The sequence below is a fragment of the Drosophila novamexicana genome, unplaced genomic scaffold (assembly GCF_003285875.2).
Source record: "Drosophila novamexicana strain 15010-1031.04,08,12 unplaced genomic scaffold, DnovRS2.1 tig00000564-arrow-pilon, whole genome shotgun sequence".
NCBI classification, from domain to species: Eukaryota; Metazoa; Arthropoda; class Insecta; order Diptera; family Drosophilidae; genus Drosophila; species Drosophila novamexicana.
Genome location: NW_020824810.1, coordinates 2,128,879 through 2,149,975, shown reverse-complemented (window position 1 = coordinate 2,149,975; position 21,097 = coordinate 2,128,879). Strand labels below are relative to the sequence as shown.

Here is a 21,097-nt window from a genome sequence, read left to right as displayed (position 1 = left end):
CATAAAAGCAAAAATACCAGCAAACCCAATATTAGTATTTATAACAGTAACTATCAGTTCACTGCGAACTAGTAGTTCATTCAAGTTCACAATATTTTGTTAGTACGGTTTTAACAAGAGGAAGTTGCGGCATTTATTTATTAGCAATTAAATTGTAAGCTTCGCATGCCAGCTTTAAGGAATCACGATTATGACTGCACCGTCAAGTGCCGCCAAGTACAGCATGGCAATTGCATCACTGCGGCGCTCACCAAACGCTCCATTGAGGATCAGCCGCTGGCGGCATTTGTAGCCAAGACGTGTGCCAATTTTGCAAATATTACGGATTATCTGGGCCGTTCCGCCGTGCACATGTGCGCTTCCGTGGCACGCTACAGAATACTAGAGTGGCTGCTGAACCATGGCGCCCCCATTAATGAGCCGGACTCTGAGTCCGGCAGCAGCCCGCTGCATCGGGCTCTGTACTACGGCTGCATTGACTGCGCCGTGCTGCTGCTGCGCTACGGCGCCAGCCTGGAACTGCTGGACGAGGACACGCGCTGTCCGCTGCAGGCAATATGCCGGAAATGTGATGTGGATGGCAACGCCGAATCGCAGTGAGTACAAGGAACAGCAGAGGAAAGCCTAATCCCTGACCCGGCTTTTTTCACGCAGCAATGAGGCGCTTGTCTGGGGCTCCAATAAGAACTATAATCTGGGCATTGGCAATGAGCAGAATACACTCACACCGCAGGCCTTGGATTTCTTTCGCAAATCGAATCTGTGGCTGGAGCACGTGGCGCTGGGCGCCTATCACAGTCTGTTCTGCGACAAGCGCGGTCATCTCTATGCCGTGGGTCACGGCAAGGGCGGCCGCCTGGGCATTGGTCAGGAGAACAGTCTGCCGGCGCCCAAACGTGTCAAGCTGCCGCTCAAGCACAACGACGAGCGCATCATTTCCCTCAGCGTATCCCGACAGCATTCGCTGCTGCTCACCAATCGATCGCTGGTCTATGCCTGCGGCATCAACGATACCCATCAGCTGGGCGTGCGTGACGCCGGCGAGCATCTGACCACATTCAAGGAGGTGGTCGCGCTGCGCGACAAGGGCGCCAGCGATCTGTTGCGGGTGATTGCCTGCGATCACCATTCGATTGCGTATAGCAGCCGCTGTATCTATGTTTGGGGTGCCAATCAGGGTCAGCTGGGCATTAGCTGCAATACCAGGACAATTGTGGCGCCCGTATTGGCACGTAGCGTTTACCGTTTGCTAAGCAGCATGCACTAAAGCCTCCCCCAAATTGCAGATGAAGCTGGCGGATCGCACAGTCATACGCTTCGTGGAGGCCAACAATGCGGCCACGGTCGTCTACACCGCGGAGAAGCTCATACTGCTCTTCTATGCCGACAAGCCCAGAACCCTAAAGACGCCCAAGTGAGTGCATTCCCATATCTTAACCCAAACCAATCTGATTTTTTATCTCGACCAGCTATGAGGATCTCAAGAGCATCGCTGTGATGGGCGGCAATCTGAAGAACTCCGTCAAAGGCTCCGTTGCGGCGCTCAAGTTGATGATGTTGACCGAGACGAATGTGGTCTTCCTCTGGTACGAGAATACGCAACAGTTCTACAGGTATGTGCACAGTCTATTCGATTCCTGCCTTCAACGCCTAACCCGCTTATCCCTTACAGATGCAATTTTGCGCCCATACGATTGCCCGCAATCAAGCGCATACTCTACAAGTGCAACCAGGTGCTGGTGCTCTCCATGGATGGCTGCGTCTATCGCGGCAAGTGCAATCAATTGGCTTTGCCGTCGGGTGCACAGGAGAAGCCCAAGGCCAACAAGGACATCTGGCAGAACAACGATCAGCATCGCACGGAAATCTCAAGGGAGCACTATGTCCGCATCGATTTGCAGCGTGTGCCGAACATCGATCGCGCCGTGGACATTGTCTGCGACGAGAGTTTCGCCTCTTTTGCCGTGCTCCAGGAATCGCATCTCAAGTACTTTCGCAAGCCCGCACTGCCGCGCCGCGAGCACAACTTCAAGAAGCTCTACCACGACACCAGCGAAGCGGATGCCGTCCATGACATAGTATTTCATGTGGATGGCGAAAACTTTGCGGCGCACAAGTTTATTGTCTTTAGCCGTGCGCCGGGCCTGCGCGAGCTGGTGCTCTGCTATCTGGACAAGGATATCTACTTAAATTTCGAGAACCTGACGTGCAAAATGTTTGAGCTGGTGCTCAAGCACATTTACACCAACTACTGGCCCACAGAGGATGGTAATGCGGCAGCTCACCAACCCGTATCCCTTCTCTGATTTAATAGTCTTTCCTTTTCCTTGCCAGATATCGACTGCATGCAACAGAGTCTAGGTCCGAAGAGTCCGGCGCAGCGCAGCCGCGTCTGTGAAATGTTTCACACGCATCTGGAGAAATTTCAGCTACACGAGCTGGCAAAATATGTGCAAAGGTGCGTTGAACAGTTTATTTGTCAAATCTTACATTCATTCTGATCATTCCTTTTGCAGTTACATTACGGAGCAACAGTTGCCGCTGCGCGTCAAGCAGCGTTTTGGTCGTCTGCAGCGCTCCCATCATCCGGAGCTCTACGACATACGCATCGTTTGCGAGGATGGGCAAGTGCTGGAGGCGCACAAGTGCGTTCTGGTGGCGCGTCTGGAGTATTTTGAGATGATGTTTATGCACTCGTGGGCGGAGCGTAGCACGGTCAACTTTGATAGCGTGCCCGTTGAGTATATGGAGCCCGTGCTGGACTATCTGTATAGCCTGGACACTGAGGCATTTTGCCGGCAAGACTATACGGAAACGTTTCTATACAATATGATAACGCTGTGCGATCAATACTTTATTGAATCGCTGCAGAACGTCTGCGAATCCCTGATTCTGGACAAGATCAGCATACGCAAGTGCGGCGAGATGCTCGACTTTGCGGCCATGTATAATTGCAAACTGCTGCAGCAGGGTTGCATGGATTTCATCTGCCAGAATCTGGCCCGGGTGCTCTGCTACCGGAGCATCGAGCAGTGCGAATCGAGCACCTTGCAGCGCCTCAACGAGCACTACCGCAAGATGTTTCAGACGGTCTACGAATATCGCCAGATAACGCCCTTCTCCGAGGCCATTGAGGATGAGCTGCTGCTCAGCTTTGTGGACGGCAGCGAAGTTGATTTGGATTATCGAATGGATGCGGTTCGTCTACCTTCTAGAGCCCTGCATTGAGTCAGCTTGAGCTGAAACCATGCAGAGCTTTACTTATATCTATATTCAAATTGTAACTTGATGCTTTGCCTTGCCTAGGATGCCAAGCTGAAGGAGGTTGCCAAGCACAAGCAGAAGGAGCTGCACAACAAGCAGGATGCGCGGCACTATGAGCAGCAGGCCATATCCCGAATGCTGCGTACGCTGAGCATAAGTGCATCCGATGCCGAAGCATCGCCGAAAACAGCAGCTGCAGCTGCTGCAGCTGAGACCGCCAACTGGTCGCGCGTTGTGGACAAAAAGGAGCAGAAACGCAAACTGGCCGAGACGGCGCTGAAAGTCAACAATGTGCTCAAGCAGGAGGAGCAGCCCTCGCCGGACTTGGTCGCAATATCGCCACGTGCTCCGCCAGTAAAGGAATCAACGCCCCCGCTGCCAGCCGTCAGTCCCACGGAGTGCAGCACGCCATTGAGCAAAAGCTATAATCTGGATCTGAGCACGCTGTTGCCACAAGCCCAAAAGCTGTCCCAGAAACAGCGCAAGCGTCTATCCTCTGAATCGCAGCAGCAGCAGAGCTGGCGCGCCCAAAGCTCAGTTCAGCCGCTGGAGCCGAGCACGCCCGTCGCCGTGCCGAATGCGTGGGGCGTAACCGGCACATCGCCCCCAGCATATGGCGAGCCCTTTAGCTCACCAACAGCTGCGACGGGCAGCAGCTCGGATCCCACCTCCTTTGCCAATATGATGCGTGGATCAGAGCCGGGCAACAGTTTCTCCCAGATCGTGGCCGATGAGCGTCGCCAACGAGAGAGCTACGAGCGCATGCGCAACAAATCTCTGGTCCATACCCAAATCGAGGAGACGGCCATTGCCGAGCTGCGCGAATTCTATAATGTTGACAACATTGAGGACGAGACAATTACCATAGAGCGCAAGTCCAGGCCCAGCACCATTAACTTTTCCACCTGGCTGAGGCATTGAGCTGACAATTTCTTTGCCAATACATTTATTCATGTCGATGTGTGTTGTTGGTTGTGCGTGCGTGTGCGTGTGTTCGTGTGTACGTGTGTACGGAATAAAGACGCGGCGTCTCGTTGGCGCTTCAGATGTAGAACTCGGAACCACCTGCAAAAGGTGCATTTAGGAATTCAGCATTCAGATTTAAAGCTAGTTAAAATGGGACAGCACATTGCGGACTAATACAGTGATCGCTCGGTAAGTGCACCAAGGCTTCAAATTTAGCATTTTTCAAAATTTATGAACCTAATTCTATTTAGCATATTCCAATTTTCAATTCCAATTCCAATTTCTTTTAATACTCTAGCAGAGCGTATGCTAAATTTTTGTTAACAAATGTGAATGACCCTTAATTTGAAGCTTTTTCTTGGATTAGATTCGTCTGCTGAAGTTGGCTATACTTAGGTCGTACTAGGTTAGATCGGACAACTATACTATATAGTTGACATAGGAGCTATTTGTCAAAATTTGGTGTTCAAGATATCCTAACTTAATTTTATGATTCCGGGAATAGGCCCCTAACAAAATACTATTCAATTATTGGTTAAAAACTTTTTTCTTGTGTGAACAACTTTTTTGTTGTTCAAGCTATCCCAACAAAACTTTATTATTAGAAGATTCTATATGTTCCTAACAAAATCAAAAAGAGATATTCGATATATGATCAAAATCTTTTTAATATGGGTTTACTTTAACATGTCGACAGACTTGGTTAAGTGTTAAGTTCTTATATGAAGAAGTTTTTGATTTTGAAAGATATTCTAAACAAGTTCAGTCTGTACGAATATACGACTATATCATATAGTCTTCTATCTATCGATCATTTAGAATCGGACTACTATATCATATAGTTGCCATAGGAACAAGCTGACGCAGAAATATAATTTTTGTATGAGTTAACTAATCTTTATACCTTGAGTATGGGATTTTCAACTAAGTTAACTAATCTTTATACCTTGAGAATTGGATTTTCATATTTGTTTTCGAAATTGGATATACTTTTGGAACCGCAGCGAGCACTGATATTTACTTTTTATGATATGATACAAGTATCACGGCCTAGCCTACACATATTGGACGCAACATTTAGTGTAACAAATTGTTGTTTTTTGTTTTTATTATTATTATTATAATGCATATACGTAGAGATATTTACAAGCTTGGGACACACGCATAGCGAATGAGGCAACAAAACACATGACGAATAAATATATAGAAAATAGAAAACTATATCGAAAAAAAACCCAAAAACCAGTTGACAATGACATGAGCTGAGAACGTGAAACAGTGAGGGGCGAACCGGTGAGGAATGAAGGAAGGGTTGTAGGGATGGGGGAATGGAAATGTTGGCCAACTCAAAAGCACTCCTTACGAAAGGCGAATCCGTATTGGTCACACTTGACGCGCAGCGTCTTGGCCAGCTGCGGCGGTCCGCAATAGAATACGGTCACCTTGCCCTTCTGCTGTGCCTGCAGCTGCTTGAAGACCTTGTCCCAGTTGGGTCGGCCGGCATTGGTGCGCGTCTTCAGGCCGGTTATAAGATCACGTTTGCCCTGCAACACGGAAATATGGAAGATGAGTGGACACCAAATCGGACTTAGCTTTATTACCTTCTCGTGCAGCAGATCTAGCGCCAGCTGCAAACCCACCGCCTTCATGTCCGTGCGCTGCAGCGCGCTGGTGATGTACATGTGCATGTCCAGGAAGCTAGCGGAAGGAACACCACACACAGCCATTAGCTAGGATTAGGGACTTGCTTGGTTCAACGTACCGTTCCATGGCGCCGCCCAGCTCGGCCTGCTCAATCTCCAGCTGGGAGAGCAGATTGACGAACCACTCGAACGAGCGCTGATCGCGATTGATCCAGAAAAAGTCCACCTTGCGCAGATTCATCACAGACTTGGGTATCTCGCTGGCCCACTCGAACTGGCAGCGCGGACAGCTGTGCCGTGCCTTCCAATACCGATGCATTATCGACTGTAAAATGGACGCAAAGGGCGTAACGCCAATCCCTGTGCCAATGAGCACCGCATGCTGTGCCCCAAAGATGTGGCTCGAGGGTGCGCCATAAGGCCCATCTATGAAGATCTGCAAAAGGACAAGGCGTTAGCTCGGGTTAGTCGCGGTGTGCGTGTGGGGATGAGTGTCTGTCTGAGCCCTGCAACGAGTCAATCCAAAAGCGTGTCGGATAGTCGAACAATTATTGCGGTCGAGCGAGTCGAGACTCGAACTTAATTGAAAGCTCGAACCGGTTCGCTCGAACATGTTGCTGACTCGAACAAGTTCGAATATCATTTATATAAATCATTTTGTCGAACTCTGCTTAGCTCCATGTTCGATAGTTTAGGTCTGTCTGTTTTGACTATCCGAGTTTAACTTCAATAAATTTATCGTATGACTCGAACTGTTCGAGTTGCCTGGCGGCTCGGTCTAAAGTACCGTTCAGTCGAAAGTATGAGTTCGAGCTGATCGAACGTGTATCGAACATCGTTTGTATGAATCATTTGCTCGACAAGTTGAGTTAACTGAGTATCTGAGTTTAATTTAAATGAATTAATCGCAGCAGGGCTCTAGTGTGTGTGTGTGTGTGTGTGTTGTGACCCGAACCTCCATGACGCCCGCATCGAGTGTGACCTTGCTACCGCTGTTAGTTGTGGAGCTGCCACCGCTGCCGCCGCCGCCCGTGCCACGATTTGTTAAGGATGTGGACAATGTGCGCAGAAATGTGGGACGACGCAAGCGCGACTTTCTGCTGCCCGTGCCCGTGCCCGTGTATGTGTTATCCTTGGAGAGCAATGGTTAAGGATTAGCATTGGGATTTGCAGCTTAAGCTTGAAGGTTAGTTTAGGTGTTTTTGTTTTTGTTTTGGTACGCACCTCGAGCGGTTTGTCCTCCGTGGCCAGACTGAGCCGCATCAGCTGCTGCTGCTGCTGCTTGTCGGCGCCGCTCTCCGCCCGGCTGAGACGACCCTGCTCCGCAGCGCTGCTGGCTTCCAAGATGCCATTACCCTCGGCCGTCGTCTGCTGCGACTCGCTCAGCTCCAGGCTGGGCGTCTTGAAGGCTATAATGGTGGGCTTGTTGCGCATGTAGCGGAAGCTCTGCGCCAGCGACTTGTTCTGCGGACTCAGATAGGCCAGGCCCACGCTGCTGTTGCGGGCGCGTCGCAGGCGTCTATCGTCAAAGGCACGCTCCGATTCGGAGCGCCCCAAGGAGCGCAGGCTGCAAGGAATATCGTTAGTAATCCATGTAAGATATTTCGACATCGATTTCAAGGAAACAGCTCAGGTTATCGATTTGGAACTACGCGGACAATCGGAACCCCTACGGCTCGAGTTATCGATAATTTTGAGAAGAAAAGCAAGAAATAGTGTCATGGTATTGAGGAACTGGGATCAGCTAAGCCTTATCCCTTATAAGCTTCGGTATATACTAAGAAGACCCTATTTCGATATCGATTATTATCGATTTTAAGAAAACGGCTCAAGTTATCGATAAATTTGGTATAAACTTAAGCTAAGCGGACAATGGAAGCGCTTATGTTCTCTGTAGTCTATGATATATGCAGATGGACACACAAACATGGCTAGATCGTTGCGGCTTGTCGTCCTGATCAAGGTTTACCCATTTCCAATGGATGCTAGATATATAAAACCCACTTTGTGCCAGTCTACGATGAAACTTACGCCTTAAGCCGGCTGCGCTTCTTGCTCTTCATGCTGATGTCCGGCAGCGAGATGCTCTTCTCGAGCGGCCGCTGCTTGAGGCTCAAATCGTCGCGCTCATTGCCATCACCCACAAAGGCGCCATTGGCTATGCCCATCGCCTGGCTGCTGGGCTTGCTCTTCGGCTCGGCGGACTCCTTGCGCGAAAAGGTGCGCTGCAGCGTTTTCTTGATGCTCCTAATGCGATTCACGCCCGTCGGAGCAGCAGGCGCATCTAACGCGGCGGCAGCTGCTGCCGTCAGCTTGCGATGCTGTCGTGGCGGTCGCTCCGGTGGCAGCTGCTCCACCCGGCTGCTGCTGCCCGCCAGATTGCGTGCTAGGAAATCCGTTTGCGGTGTCGTCGTGGGCCTGGACTTCTCGGCTAGCGCCGGATTGCGCGCCTCGTTCAGCAGCATGAAACTGGGCGTGGGTATGGCGTGCATATGCTGATTGAGCTCGCCCTGGTGCAGCTTCTGCTGCTCGCGCTCGAAATAACGATAGAGGCGATTCGTCCACTCGCCAACGGTGCGTATGTGAAGCCACATGTAATCCTCCTGCTCTGGCGCCGAGCTGATGGTAAACGGATGCCACTCGTAATTGGCAATGGCGGGTATATTCACAAAGACATAGTCGCCGGGTCGAAAGTTAAAGTTGAAGGGTCGCTTGATCACCAAATGGATGACCTTGGAGGGCAGCAACAGGCCGGAGCTGATGTACGTCTTGCCGTGCTCGCCGCGCATCCAGACAAAGCGCAGCACACGCTCCACAATGTAGACCAGGCCGGGCAGCATGAACCACTTCCAGAAGTTGGGCCCGTGGAAGAGCGTCAATATCCAGAAGGGCACGTACAACAGATGCGTCCAATAGAACACCTCAAAGCTGCCCTTGCGCCGCACAAATGGCTGCGAGCACACGAACATCACAATCAAAATGGCCAGCAGAGCGATGCCCGTCGGATTGGCACAGCCCGGTATCAGGCCAAACAGACCCGGACGATCCGTTAGCAGCCACTCGCCGATGGTGTAATGGCCGGCATTTATCTGCGGATCATTGATCACAATGATGGAGAAGTTGAACAGATGCATTATCGTGTGCACCAGACTCAGCACCGAGATGGTTATGCCCGTCAGCTTGTGCAGATAGACATGATGATCCAGCGGCAGAAACGAGGACAGGCCACGCGAACGCAGATAGGTCAGCGAATGCCGCAGCATCAGCACCAGAACCCAGGCGCAGTTGAAGTTCAGACATTGGCCTGGACGGAAGCAAAAGAGGAACGGGCTTAGAGACCGCACATACTAGATATCTTATCGATGGATCTCTGTAAACCTAGAGTCTATTGCAGGTAGAGCCTTGATATTTAGAATCCAGGTTCTCATAAGCCACAGCTCTTGGAGTCTCTGAGTTTACGAAGATTCCAGCGATACAATCTCAGTGAACTCAGAGTCAATAAGAGATCTAGGCTCTTTAAGGCCACAGCTCTTGGAGTCTCTGAGTTTACGGAGCTTCGATACGATCTCAGTAAACTCAGAGGCTGTAAGAGCTAGAAATTTCGCATCTAGGCTCACTTAACCCATAGTCTATGACTACACTGAGGTTCCATTGATAGGTTCTCAGTGAACATAGATACTTTAAGAGATAGAGCCATGATATTTAGTATCTAGGTTCCTTTAACCCATACCTCTTATAGTCTCTGAGTTCACTGAGGCTCCATCGACAGGTTCTCCGTAAAGTCACAGAATATAAGAGATAGAGCCATGTTATTTAGGATTCAGGATCTGCCAAGCCGTAGCTATTAATGTCCCCGAGTTCACTGAGGTTTCATCGATTCGATATCTATGGTTCTCCTAAGAAACGTGGAACAGCTGCTTCATAATCTCGTACTCACCACAAGCTCTGGCTATGATCACAAAGCCATTGCTGGCGCGATACTGTATGGCACGGGAGATGAACAGGCACAGATTGACGGCAATGTAGAAGAATAAATATGAGACAAACACCTGGTTGTTCTTCATATAGGCCAGCGTCAGCTGGTGAGGTATTGTGTGCCACAGTCGCGAGGATTTGCTGCCAGACGGCGGCTCCTCTGCAATGGGCACCAGCCAGCGATCAATGCTGCCAGGAATAAAAGGATATACATATTGGACTAAAAGGGATGTGGAAATGTGCTTACGTAATGCTGAGATTCTCGAGCAGACCGCCGTGCTTGTGCAGCTGATTCTTGAGCGCCTCGTAGGTAATCTCACCGCTGTTGTGCGGATCGGCATCCTCGAACATGGCGCTGGTTAGATCCTCGATTTGATCCTCGGAGAACTCCATGCCGTTCTCCTTGATGCAATGCCGTATCACATCGTGCAGCTCCTTATGCTGTATGAGACCATCACCTGGAACACATGAATGGGCATTAGTCAAGGAATCTCTCTGGAATTATCTGGCACAGACCATCAATATCGTAGACCTTGAAGAGGAAACGTATCTTGTCATCGGCCGATTGCCCCGAGAACTGATGTATGGCATCTATAAACTCCTGCAGCGATATTGAGCCCGAATTATCCTTGTCGAATATTTGAAAAACGCGTTCCGTAAAAAAGGGCTGGAAATAATGGCATACAACTAACTCAAATGCAACTTAACTAGGTTTATTTGACTTACATTCTTAGATGTGACTATTTTTTGGAACTCCTCGCGTCGTATCTCCTGCTCGTTGCCCACAGTATTACGAAAGAGCTGCTCCAAGCGCGCCAACGAGCTCTTGTCAAAGCCCGTGCGGGGTCTACGAAACAGAAGCAAAGAGTATTATTGTTCTTGATAGATTGAAAGGTTGTATTTTCTTAAAATATGTGAAAGTGGAAGCAATATTCTTAACTGGAATGCATAGGAACTTGGTTCTAGCTTGGAAGATCTTATGAGATTAGGTATGTAGGCCTGCTAAGTCATAGCTCTTTTAGTTTCTAAGTTTACTGAGATATTATTGATATGACCTCAGTGAACTCAGGGACTATAAGAGTTAGAGCCATGAAATTGAATATCTAGGCTCTCCTAAGCCTTAGCACCTATAGTTCCTGAGTTCTCTGAGATGTTAGTGACATGACCTCAGTGAACTCAGGTAGTATAAGAGTTGGAGCAATGCAATTTAATATCTAGGATCTTCTAAGCCTTAGCTCCTACAGTCTCTGAGTTAACTGAGATGTAATCGATGTGACCTCACTGAACTCTGGAAATATAAGAGTTAGAGCCATGAAATTGAATATCAAGGCTCTCCTAAGCCTTAGCTCCTGTAGTCTCTGAGTTGACTGAGATAATATCGATATGACCTCAGTGAACTCCGATAGTATAAGAGTTAGAGCAATGCAATTTAATATCTAGGATCTTCTAAGCCTTAGCTCTTACAGTCTCTGAGTTAACTGAGATGTAATCGATGTGACCTCAATGAACTCTGGAAATATAAGAGTTAGAGACATGAAATTGAATATCAAGGCTCTCCTAAGCCTTAGCTCCTATAGTTCCTGAGTTCTCTGAGATATTATTGACATGACCTCAATGAACTCAGGGACTGTAAGAGTTAGAGCCATGAAATTTAGTAGGTAGGCTCTCCCAAGCCAAAGCTTTTATAGTTCCTGAGTTCACATGGATTCCACTGATAATACCTGAGTACACTGAGAGTATATAAAAGCAAATTGAATGAACATAGGTAGACCGCCTAGGCTGTAGCCTAACCCCATTTGAAAGCATGTAAGATGTGTTCAGACTCCTTTATAGAGATAGTTTACTCGCCATATAGCTTACCTGGAGTTGGTTAGATGCGATATAAACTCCATGACCTGGTTCGTTGAGATTAGATTGGTGCCATCGACGTCGATGAGGCGATAGAGCTTATCCAGAATCTGCAAATAGCTCCGATTAAATAGGCGCACTTGGGTTATATAAATCAGGCGATGTGCTTACCCCTCGCGTATGCCAGATATCGCGAAAGTTCTTAAAGCTGACTTGGCTCTTCTCGCCGCAGATGACATAGGCCACAGATTCAATTTGCTCCGCAAAGTCCATTTGGCGATCGTCGCTGCGAGGCAAAAAGAAAAAAAAAAAAGAGACCAAGCCAAGTATTAACATTACGATTGCCATTACTGGCAACAAGCCACAATGCTCCAGCTCCAGCTCCAGCTCCAGATTCAGCTACGTCTGCAGCCTCCCGCGCCCGACACGCTATATTTGTATTTGAATGACTTCATTACGACAGCCGGCCAAGTGACAGAGGATCGGGTGGGGGGCAGCGGAGCACGCGGACTATGTTAGCTGTTGTATATGTTAACATACAACACAGATAGCATCACCATCGGCGATGGCATCGCCGCGTCGCGCCGTTGGCGTGCAAAGTGCAGCGCTGGCATTTGGCTGACGCAGCTGGAATGCCAGGCAGAGCCAGGCAGAGCCAGGTTGGGTTAGTTAGTTAGTTGGTTGGGTGTGCGTGCTGGGGACAGGTGAGAGCAGAGCGCTAGGCAGCGCGAGATGGCGGACTGAGACAGCTTTTTACTGGCAGCGGGCTAATTGTTTTGGCACCGCTTTCAGCACAAGCAAAAGGAATATCAGGCAAATGAAGAGCCAGAGAAAAATCAGCAAGTATATTTTCTAGAGTCGAGCATGCACGACTAGCAGTTGCCCTGTGGGCAGTTCTGCCCTTTTTCTTTGCTCGCTTCACACATCTGGCACGACTTGGAGATGCCCTGTAGTTACTAGCCTTTTTCTTCTCTTGGTTCCACATTCTTTTATAACTTTTGTTTTAATTTGCTGAGCCAAAAAAAAAAACAAGTAAATTTTCATTGGAGAATGCACGACTAGCAGATGCCCTGTAGACAGTTGCCGCTTTCTTCGCTCGTTTCCAAATCCCTTCAATGATTCATTCTTTTATAACTTTTGTTTTAAATTGCTGAGTTTTTTTTTTAGACTTTTAGCACTTAAAAATTAGATCTATGGGTTTGACAATTTGTTTAAGTTAAACACGTTTCGGCGGAGATATCTTAGAAAAGAATTATAATTGAACAGGGAAACAGCTAGACCAAATTTGGTGTCTATAGGCCGCATAGTCTTCGCGATATGCTCACAAGCGTGTAGCTGGTAATCGATATTTATCGATTTCTGGGAAATGTAGCTAGCGCTGTCGATAATTTGAGAGAAATCTGATCAGACGACGACGAACTGCCGCCCTAATATACCCCTTTGGCACACATGAACAGGCTACAGGGTATACCAAGGGCAACAGCTTCAGCTGGAACCTGCACTTACGTGAGTCGCCCCTTGAGATGCTCGATCCAGCGATCTTGCAACAAATATCCATTGCGCTCCAGATCGAACAATTGAAAGAGTTTCTGCTGAAATTCCTGTAAAAAAAAAACGAAATAAAACCAATTAGCCAGTTGTAAAGAAATACAATTTATATGTTCGCTAACTAATTGATAGAATACAAACTAAATGCAAACAATGTGCTTGAGTAAACACATTTGTTTACAGGCCCGCCGATTTATGCGCTGCAGAACATAATCAAAGCGAATTCTAATTCTCGCCATCTCTCGGCTGTTGGGCATTAATTAAATGCTTATTAATATTTTAATGACATTCAATCTCACGATATTTGTTAATTTCATTTTTTTTCTTTTCCTCTTGGCTTGTTTGCATTGGCCAGGCCCGAACTGGCCCAGCCCGATGAATAAATGTGCATATTTAACAGATGAGCAGGCGAGTTTGGGCCGGCGACTGGTTCAACAGCTTTCTTGGGGCCCATAAAAAAACAGAGCGAGAGAGAGAGGGAGAGTGAGGGAGAGAGAGAGAGAGAGAGAGAGAGAGGGAGAGTGAGAGTTATAGGGAGGGGGGAAACACAACAAACAGCATAAATCAAAAAACCGAACAAAAAAATAAACCAGTTTAATATTTAGCAGCGGGTAAAGGACCACAAAATATGTAGCACAAGGTCAACACACACACAAACACACACACACACACACATATATAAGCACACAAACATACACACACACACACACACACAGTAAAAGCTCTCGTGAACGCAAACCCTACAGTACCAGTTTCTTCTCTTCAAAAAAGTTCAAAAAGAAAAGGGGAAACAAAACACAGAAAAATGTAGGAAAATTTTGTTGATCTTTCAAAGGAAATATTTATTAACTTTTAGTCACAAAGAAAACAGCAAAAAACTCAGTTAACAGATGAGAAAAACTTAAGAAAATTTTGTTGATATTTTAAAGGGAATTTTTATTCAAATTTTTCGAATCAGTTCCAAAGAAAACGAAAAATTTTATTTAGCTTTTATTTTCCATTTATATTTAACCCAATTTCTATATATTTCCAACTTAATCATAAATCAACGAAATTGGCAATTTTAGAACGTATTAATATGTGTTTTATGCTCTGAATGTGGGTCAAAATAAGGGTTTAATAGTTTTCTAACAATATATCCGAACTGTTCGCAAATGCGTTGCTTAACACTGGCTATAAAATGCAATACGCATATTGAACTTTAATAAGCGGAACCATTCACAGCTGCCAATTTCTATGCTAACAAAACGAAAACTTAACAAAATGTGATCAAGCCAGGTCCCTAAGATCTCAGGCCCTTTAGGATCTAGATATACGAAATTTTGTATTAGGCCCAGCACAGATCGAGTAACTTGCGCCGTTTCTAAGCAATCGATAAAAATTGAATGTTCGATAACTTGCGCCGTTTCTAAACAATCGATAACAATTTAATGTTCGATAACTTGCGCCGTTTCTAAGCAATCGATAAGAAGTTATATCGAGATTCTTCCATTTCGAATTTGGTTTATAGATCCTTGTTAGATACTTCACAGATTACTTAAGATTAAGAAAATAACCGGATTTTTTGAGCTTAGAACTTTTGTATGCCATATTAGAACCTTTAATATTAAAAAAAAGATCGGATTATAAACACCGAAAATAATCAAGAATGCATTTTTGATAGTTCACAAAGTTTTGGGTACGATCAAGCAATACTTTTTTTTCTATATAAATAGGAGCTTTCGTCGAAAAAGTTGTCCTTCAAATATTGAGAATACAAAGAGAGTTATTCAGCCCAGTAAGCTGTCCATTATTCGAGTTTTCACTGTAGTTAAAGTTTACTTTAAAGTTCAAGCTCGTTTGCATATCGACAACTCGTATATTGGAGAGTAATTAATGCATCTTCATTGTAGCTAAACTTACCTCATCTAGGAATAGCTTGCGGAATGCCTCACGTGTGTGTTTCCCCTCGCCAAAGCGGGCGCTGCACTCCGATATCAAGAGCCAGCGTTGTTTTTCGCGTCGCGCCTCCAGCTCCATGGAGCTGCAGTTCTTATCTAAATTAAGCTTGTATCGCTCCATGTACAAATGCGATTGCGGCTCATACGGCACTTCCTGCTTGCCATTGGCGTAATCATTGGCAGCGTCACCTGGTTCCGCAATCAGTATGCTGGGCGAGGCGGCGGCAACGGCGGCGGCGCCTACCACACTCAGCTGCACGGATTGGGCATCCAGGTCCAGCACAGCGGGTGGCGGCAGCTGTTGCTCAACGCTGACAGCATCCTCGGCGGGATATTCGCGTGCGCCGTGCAAACGCTCCAGATACTGGACAGCCTGCTGCAGCACATGGCTGACACCGCTTGGCTCCGAGCTGCTGTGGCTGCTGCCGCCGGGCAGCTCGTCGGAGAAGGAGACCTTTTTGGGTGAGCGCGACGGTGTTATGGGTATGTCCAGTGATTTGTTGGAGGACACCGAACCGCGATGATTGTCCTGCGCAGGCGAAGCGTTATTCATTTCAGACAACACTGGCTTAACAACTATTGACACATTTTCCAAAACTGTTGCACTATCGATTTGTGCCGAGTTATCGATAACAGTTGAGCGTTTTACCGTTGGCTTTGCGACAGCACGTTAAGCATTTACAGCGAAGAGCGAGCACGGCGAACAGCGACAGAGGGCGAAACGGCGAAACGGCGAACGGCGAACAGCGACGGACAGCGAATAAAAGCAACACCAATCGGACGCAGCAACGAGCAGCAACTGAAAGCGAAAGCCCGCAACACGAGCTGCAGCCCCCCAATGCGAGACGTGCGTCGGCCCTCGGCTCGGCTTTGCGCTCTTGTTCTTCTTCTTCTTGTGTTGTTGTTGTTGCTGCTGCTGTTGTTGTTGTTGCGGGGATCTGGCTTGGAACGCGTTTAAGTTGAGTTTTTGACGTGCCAAAATCGCGTTAATTTCGAAAATTTCGCATTTCGATTTCGATTTCGAAAACTGAGAAGCTATCATAAACTATGGCATTCACAATATATGTACATAGCGTATATATCGAACTGTGGGCAGAGTTGTTTACGATCCGAAACGTTAGATAGATATTCTAATTTGGTCTGTGCGATTCATGCTAGATGTGCTCTGTGTATTTTATTTGATAAGGTGCAAATAATTCAGTTGTACAGGTGCGCTTTGCCGATGTCTTCAATTTTTCTTCTCGTTTTTTTTTTTAATTTCAACGCCCCATGTTTCGTAATAATCAAACTTGTTTATGTGCCGAACGTGTCTGTTTCCGAATTCTGCTCTGACTGCATTTGTAACACATTTTCACGAAATGACTGGGAATATCGGTGTCTATCAAATTGTACATTTTGCCACTGTTTTTCTTTGTTTGACTCTTGTCTATATGGAACATGCTGGATATACAGGAAATGACTGTCCGCTGACCGTTGCCGTTGCCCAAAGGCCCTATCAAAGTTGGCTCAACTCAGGTTAAACAATCCGCTGACAGGTAACATTTTAAATGAGTGTTAAATAGTTCATTTGCCTAGCCGTAACCGAAACTGAATCAAGGCCAAACACATCTTGAAAACATGCTAATTTATATCAGTACCTACAGACAGACAGACAGACAGCCCCATTCACAGCTTTAGACACTTTCAACAATATCTCAGTTTTGCTTTTTTATCGAGTCATTGAACTTGGCTTTCGATTGCAGCGCCTTGAATAAAAAATAATAATGAAGTAGAAGCCGAAATACACCGAAACGAAGTTTCAGTTTCAATTTCAGCCAAAGGGCAAACACCAAAAGATTTGTGGAGCAATTTATTGCTGCAGATACACAGTAATTCAATTGCATAGGGTATGCATAGTGCTTGCACTTATGCGAGGCTCAGATAACATTGGGATCTCTGTTAAGCAGCTACCGTTAGCAGCTCGTATGTTAATTGTTAACAGAATGTGATAACATACTTATGTTCTGTTAAACACATTCTAATGTATGTTAAGCAGCTGCCGTTAGCAATTCGTATGTAAGAGTGTTAACAGAACGTGATAACATACTTAGGTTCTGCTAAATATATTCCAATATTTCTCATTATATTAAATACTCTATTTATACAACTTAAGACCTTAAAATTTAGTTGCTTTACAGGGCATTGCTTTGTCGTTCAGCTAGCGTTAGCAGATTTTCATTTATTTATCCTAATAATTGCATAAACAATGGCCAATATATATGAATATGATCGCTTGATTAATGTGCGCCATTGGCCTTTGCCTCGGTCATTGGTCGCCCTAACCGCTGCGGAGCCCAGCTACCGCTTACTTTTACCTGGCCAAACAAAATGGCGGCGTGTGCGAGAGCCGAACATGGGGCCCAGATTTAAATTCAAGATCGTGTCAGCAGTTAGGCTCCACTGTGAGCGCCAGTTGCTATTTCAATAATAATAATCCGCCGGCTGAATGTGTAGCTGTATCGCATCCCAATCTTTTGCTATTCCTCTCGCTCTTTCTGTCCGTCTCTCTTGCACCCACTTTGCAGTCAGTTTATGCGTTTCACGCATTTATGGCCATTGTTGTTAATTGCTGAAATTGGCATTCCCGTGCACAGCAGGCGGCTTCACTACGCACCAGCAGCAAGTCACATTTGCCAGCTCCCAGGGGAGCCGCGGCTGCCTCAGCTACGGCTGCTGCTGCGGCTGCTGCTGGTGCAGGCGGCGTAGGCAGCTTGTTTAATTGACCATTGGAGCTGGCGCTGGCGCTGCAATTGACACCGCAGCGGCCAATTATAAAGCACCTGAAATTGTTGTGCCAGCTTTGGAGAATACTTAGAAATATACTTACATAAGAAAATGGATAAAATAACTAGGAATAATGAAAATAAACGCTGGATTTGAACCGGCGACCACCACACGCAGGCTCATGACATCAGCAGCTCTTGTGTTAACGCGTTAACAGAAAGCGATAACATTTAAAAATTCTGTTAAATATATTCCAGTCAATGTTTAGCAGTTACTGTTAGAAATTCGTATGTCAAAGCGTTAACAGAACGCGATAACATACTAAATTTCTGTTAAATACACTCCAGTCTATGCAGTCTTTGTTGTTGTTGTTTTCCATCCCCCCTCTCCCGCCCACCCCTGCGTAGTTCGTGCACACTTGCCAAGCAAAAGAAAGCTACCACCAATCAGTCAGTCACTCAGCGAGGACAAAACTCTTTTTATATTTTTATTTTATTTAAATATATTCAGCCGCCGGGTGGTCCATTGGCTTGACAAACACATAGAGGCCGCGGTCTGGCATGCAGATTGATTTGCTTGGGCCAAAACGTTGGCAACTTTGTACGCGATTTTCCAAATGGCCAGTCTCTCATCAATTTCAATTAAGTTTCCAGTCATTATCGCCATTCCAACAGCCATCCAACTGGAAAGCCAAAACTCTACAGGCACACACACACGTACATACACAGACACAATCCGTTGCCCGTCATCATTATCCAAAACATGTCATTAGGCGGCGTTGCACGGCGGCAGCGTTGACTGCGGCAACAAGCTATCCAGAATCCTGTTCTGACACTGCTATCAGCTTGCATTCCATGCGAGCGCAGCGCAGCGCTGCGGCAGCGACGTCGGCGTCGACAGCGGAAATTGGCAGCGGAGGGGCGCTTAAGCGCGGCAACTCCAAGACGCAGTCACAGACTCAACGCAGACGCAGACGCGCTAACATCGCCTTCAACGTTGTCGTTGTTGTTGTTGTTGTTGCTGTTGTTGTTGTCGTCGCCTAATAAAGCAGCCGCGCGGCGATCGCAACGCTAATTAAAATAATTGAAATTTCTCACGGGAAACGGGCTCAGCTGGCAAGTGTCGCTATTGCGCGCAGGGCATCCACCACATCGATGGACCACATCCCGAAACGTTGGCCATATCCGTTGCAAGTGCGGCTAATTGCAAATTGATCTCAATGCAGCGACGGCAGCAGCGGCAGCGGCTCAGGCTTGGACATGTCCAACAATCGAATTGACAGCCTGGGCCACATTATTTGATGGACATTAACATGGATCATGGCATCCGCGTCGGCGTCCAAGTTGTCGTCAACATCCTCCACATTAAGCCAGTTGGCATAAATGCATAAATTTCATTAGCTGCCAGGCGCTGTGCGTATAAATTTTGAAGCGCAGACAGTTCTTGGCCAGAATTGGAGTCTCGAGTCGCGCTAGTCAGAGACTGGAGTCTTTACCTGGTGTTGGCACTTAAATTAAATGTCAGCTTAGTTGGCTGCGTAAATAATTCAATATTTTTGTAGGAGAAGGCAAAGTGATGCAACCAACAACCGACAGGAAACGTGGCCAACAAAGTTGTGTCCGAGCGCGTGTGTGTGTGTGTGTGTGTGCGGCGTGTATTTGTGCAGATCTAAGCAAAAGATAACGTAGCCCAAGCGAACAGTGTTGCCAACTGCCGCTTCAAAAAGGCAAAATAGCTGTAAATAATATTCAACAATCGTTGAGTAGAGCGTTGCCAGCTGCCGCGTTAAGAAATAACTGTTACGGCAGTTAATTGTCTTTGGTTTCAGTGTTACCAGCTGCCGCTTTCAGAAATATATTCCAAATGGCTAAATTCGCGTTCTGAGCACAAATTGTGAATATGCAGAGCTGCTCGTACTTGTTAACGGCTGAAAATAGCTACGTTTGGCTATAAAACAGCTAAATGGGCAACACGCACGCGTGCATATTCAAAAGTTATTCACGTTATTCACGCGCTCATTCTGTGAGTGCGCCGTGCGCCGTAAAGTTGTCGAAAATGATTTGCAGATCAAGATTTGTGCGCACAATTTATGTGATAACAAAACCCAAGTGCTTGCAGCAGCAGCAGCAACAACTGCAGCAGCAACAACTGCTTTGGGCCCAGTTGTTGGCCCAATTAGCGAGGCGCTTCCATTTGAAATGCAAACAATTATTAGTGCCTCCATGTAGCGCTAATAATGACGCCTTTAAATGTGCAATAACAATTTTTGAGACGCGCAAAAAGTGCATACCCCGGCTCACAGTGTGTGCGTGCGTGCGTACGTGCGTGTGCCGCCGTATGTGTGTGTGCGTGCGTGTGCGTATGTGTGTGTGTGTGTGTGCGCGAATGCCGCCCATTGGCTGGCTGCCAGCTGCTGCGCGCAAGACAAAAGCAAAGCAAGAAAAAAAAACAAAAAAACGTTCGCCTCATGAGCTACGTGCGCTGTTTACTGATGCAGACTTCGCGGACAGGCTTCACTGTACAATGTACGCAATCATATTGGCGAACGGAACAAACAAAAAAAAAATGAAATAATAAAATAAATTGGTATCAAAGTGCTATCAACGGGCCTGCAGTACATTAAATACCCGAGCAGATATTTTAAGTAAATTGTTTGCGTGATTTTGATTTTGATTTTATGCATAGAATATGTTTGGAAACTAGCTGGGATCTTTGGCTAGACTTTACTTCTTTCTTGATTAACTCAGGTGTTAATGAGCCGATCTTTGCGATATCTTTACAGATTTGGCAGGGATATGGGATATGGGAAGGTATCCTATAAGTGAAACATTCAGGATGTCTGTAAAACCTTTTTCGACTGCAAATAGCAGATATTTAGTGGAGATATCTATGTCAGGTATATGGATAGGATATGGATGTGAGATCTCCTAGAGGAAACCAAGTCAGGTGGACAAGTCAGAAGACATCCCATATTCCAGACTTGGTTTCTCATTTTACACAATTTGTGACTAGCTAACAATACCCTATATAGGGGTATATTGATGTAAGGAGTTAAGTACTTCCAATATTGCGCATACGCAACGATGCCCAACCAGGGGATAAGCTGAGACAGCTTCAGCTGGGAGTGAGGGATTAGGCTAAGCAGGATCC

The 21,097-nt window shown here is 46.6% G+C and overlaps 2 protein-coding genes across 2 annotated transcripts; one reads left to right on the top strand and one right to left on the bottom strand.

Annotated features, from left to right (window-relative positions):
- Nucleotides 1–26: 26 nt before the first annotated feature.
- On the top strand, nt 27–4,203 carry LOC115762393 (inhibitor of Bruton tyrosine kinase). Its single transcript, XM_030704573.1, has 8 exons — nt 27–596; nt 655–1,228; nt 1,287–1,414; nt 1,470–1,613; nt 1,673–2,268; nt 2,335–2,458; nt 2,517–3,198; nt 3,307–4,203. The coding sequence occupies exons 1-8, from the start codon at nt 166–168 to the stop codon at nt 4,183–4,185; spliced, it is 3,558 nt and encodes a 1,185-aa protein (XP_030560433.1). The 5' UTR covers nt 27–165; the 3' UTR covers nt 4,186–4,203.
- Nucleotides 4,204–5,556: 1,353 nt separating this feature from the next.
- LOC115762392 (NADPH oxidase 5) lies at nt 5,557–15,895 on the bottom strand. Its single transcript, XM_030704572.1, has 14 exons — nt 15,147–15,895; nt 13,203–13,297; nt 11,868–11,982; nt 11,709–11,806; nt 10,575–10,695; nt 10,365–10,515; nt 10,096–10,306; nt 9,811–10,037; nt 7,905–9,177; nt 7,098–7,440; nt 6,829–7,005; nt 5,993–6,309; nt 5,832–5,928; nt 5,557–5,774 (listed from the first exon to the last, which is right to left on the bottom strand). The coding sequence occupies exons 1-14, from the start codon at nt 15,735–15,737 to the stop codon at nt 5,577–5,579; spliced, it is 4,014 nt and encodes a 1,337-aa protein (XP_030560432.1). The 5' UTR covers nt 15,738–15,895; the 3' UTR covers nt 5,557–5,576.
- Between the last annotated feature and the right edge of the window lie 5,202 nt (nt 15,896–21,097).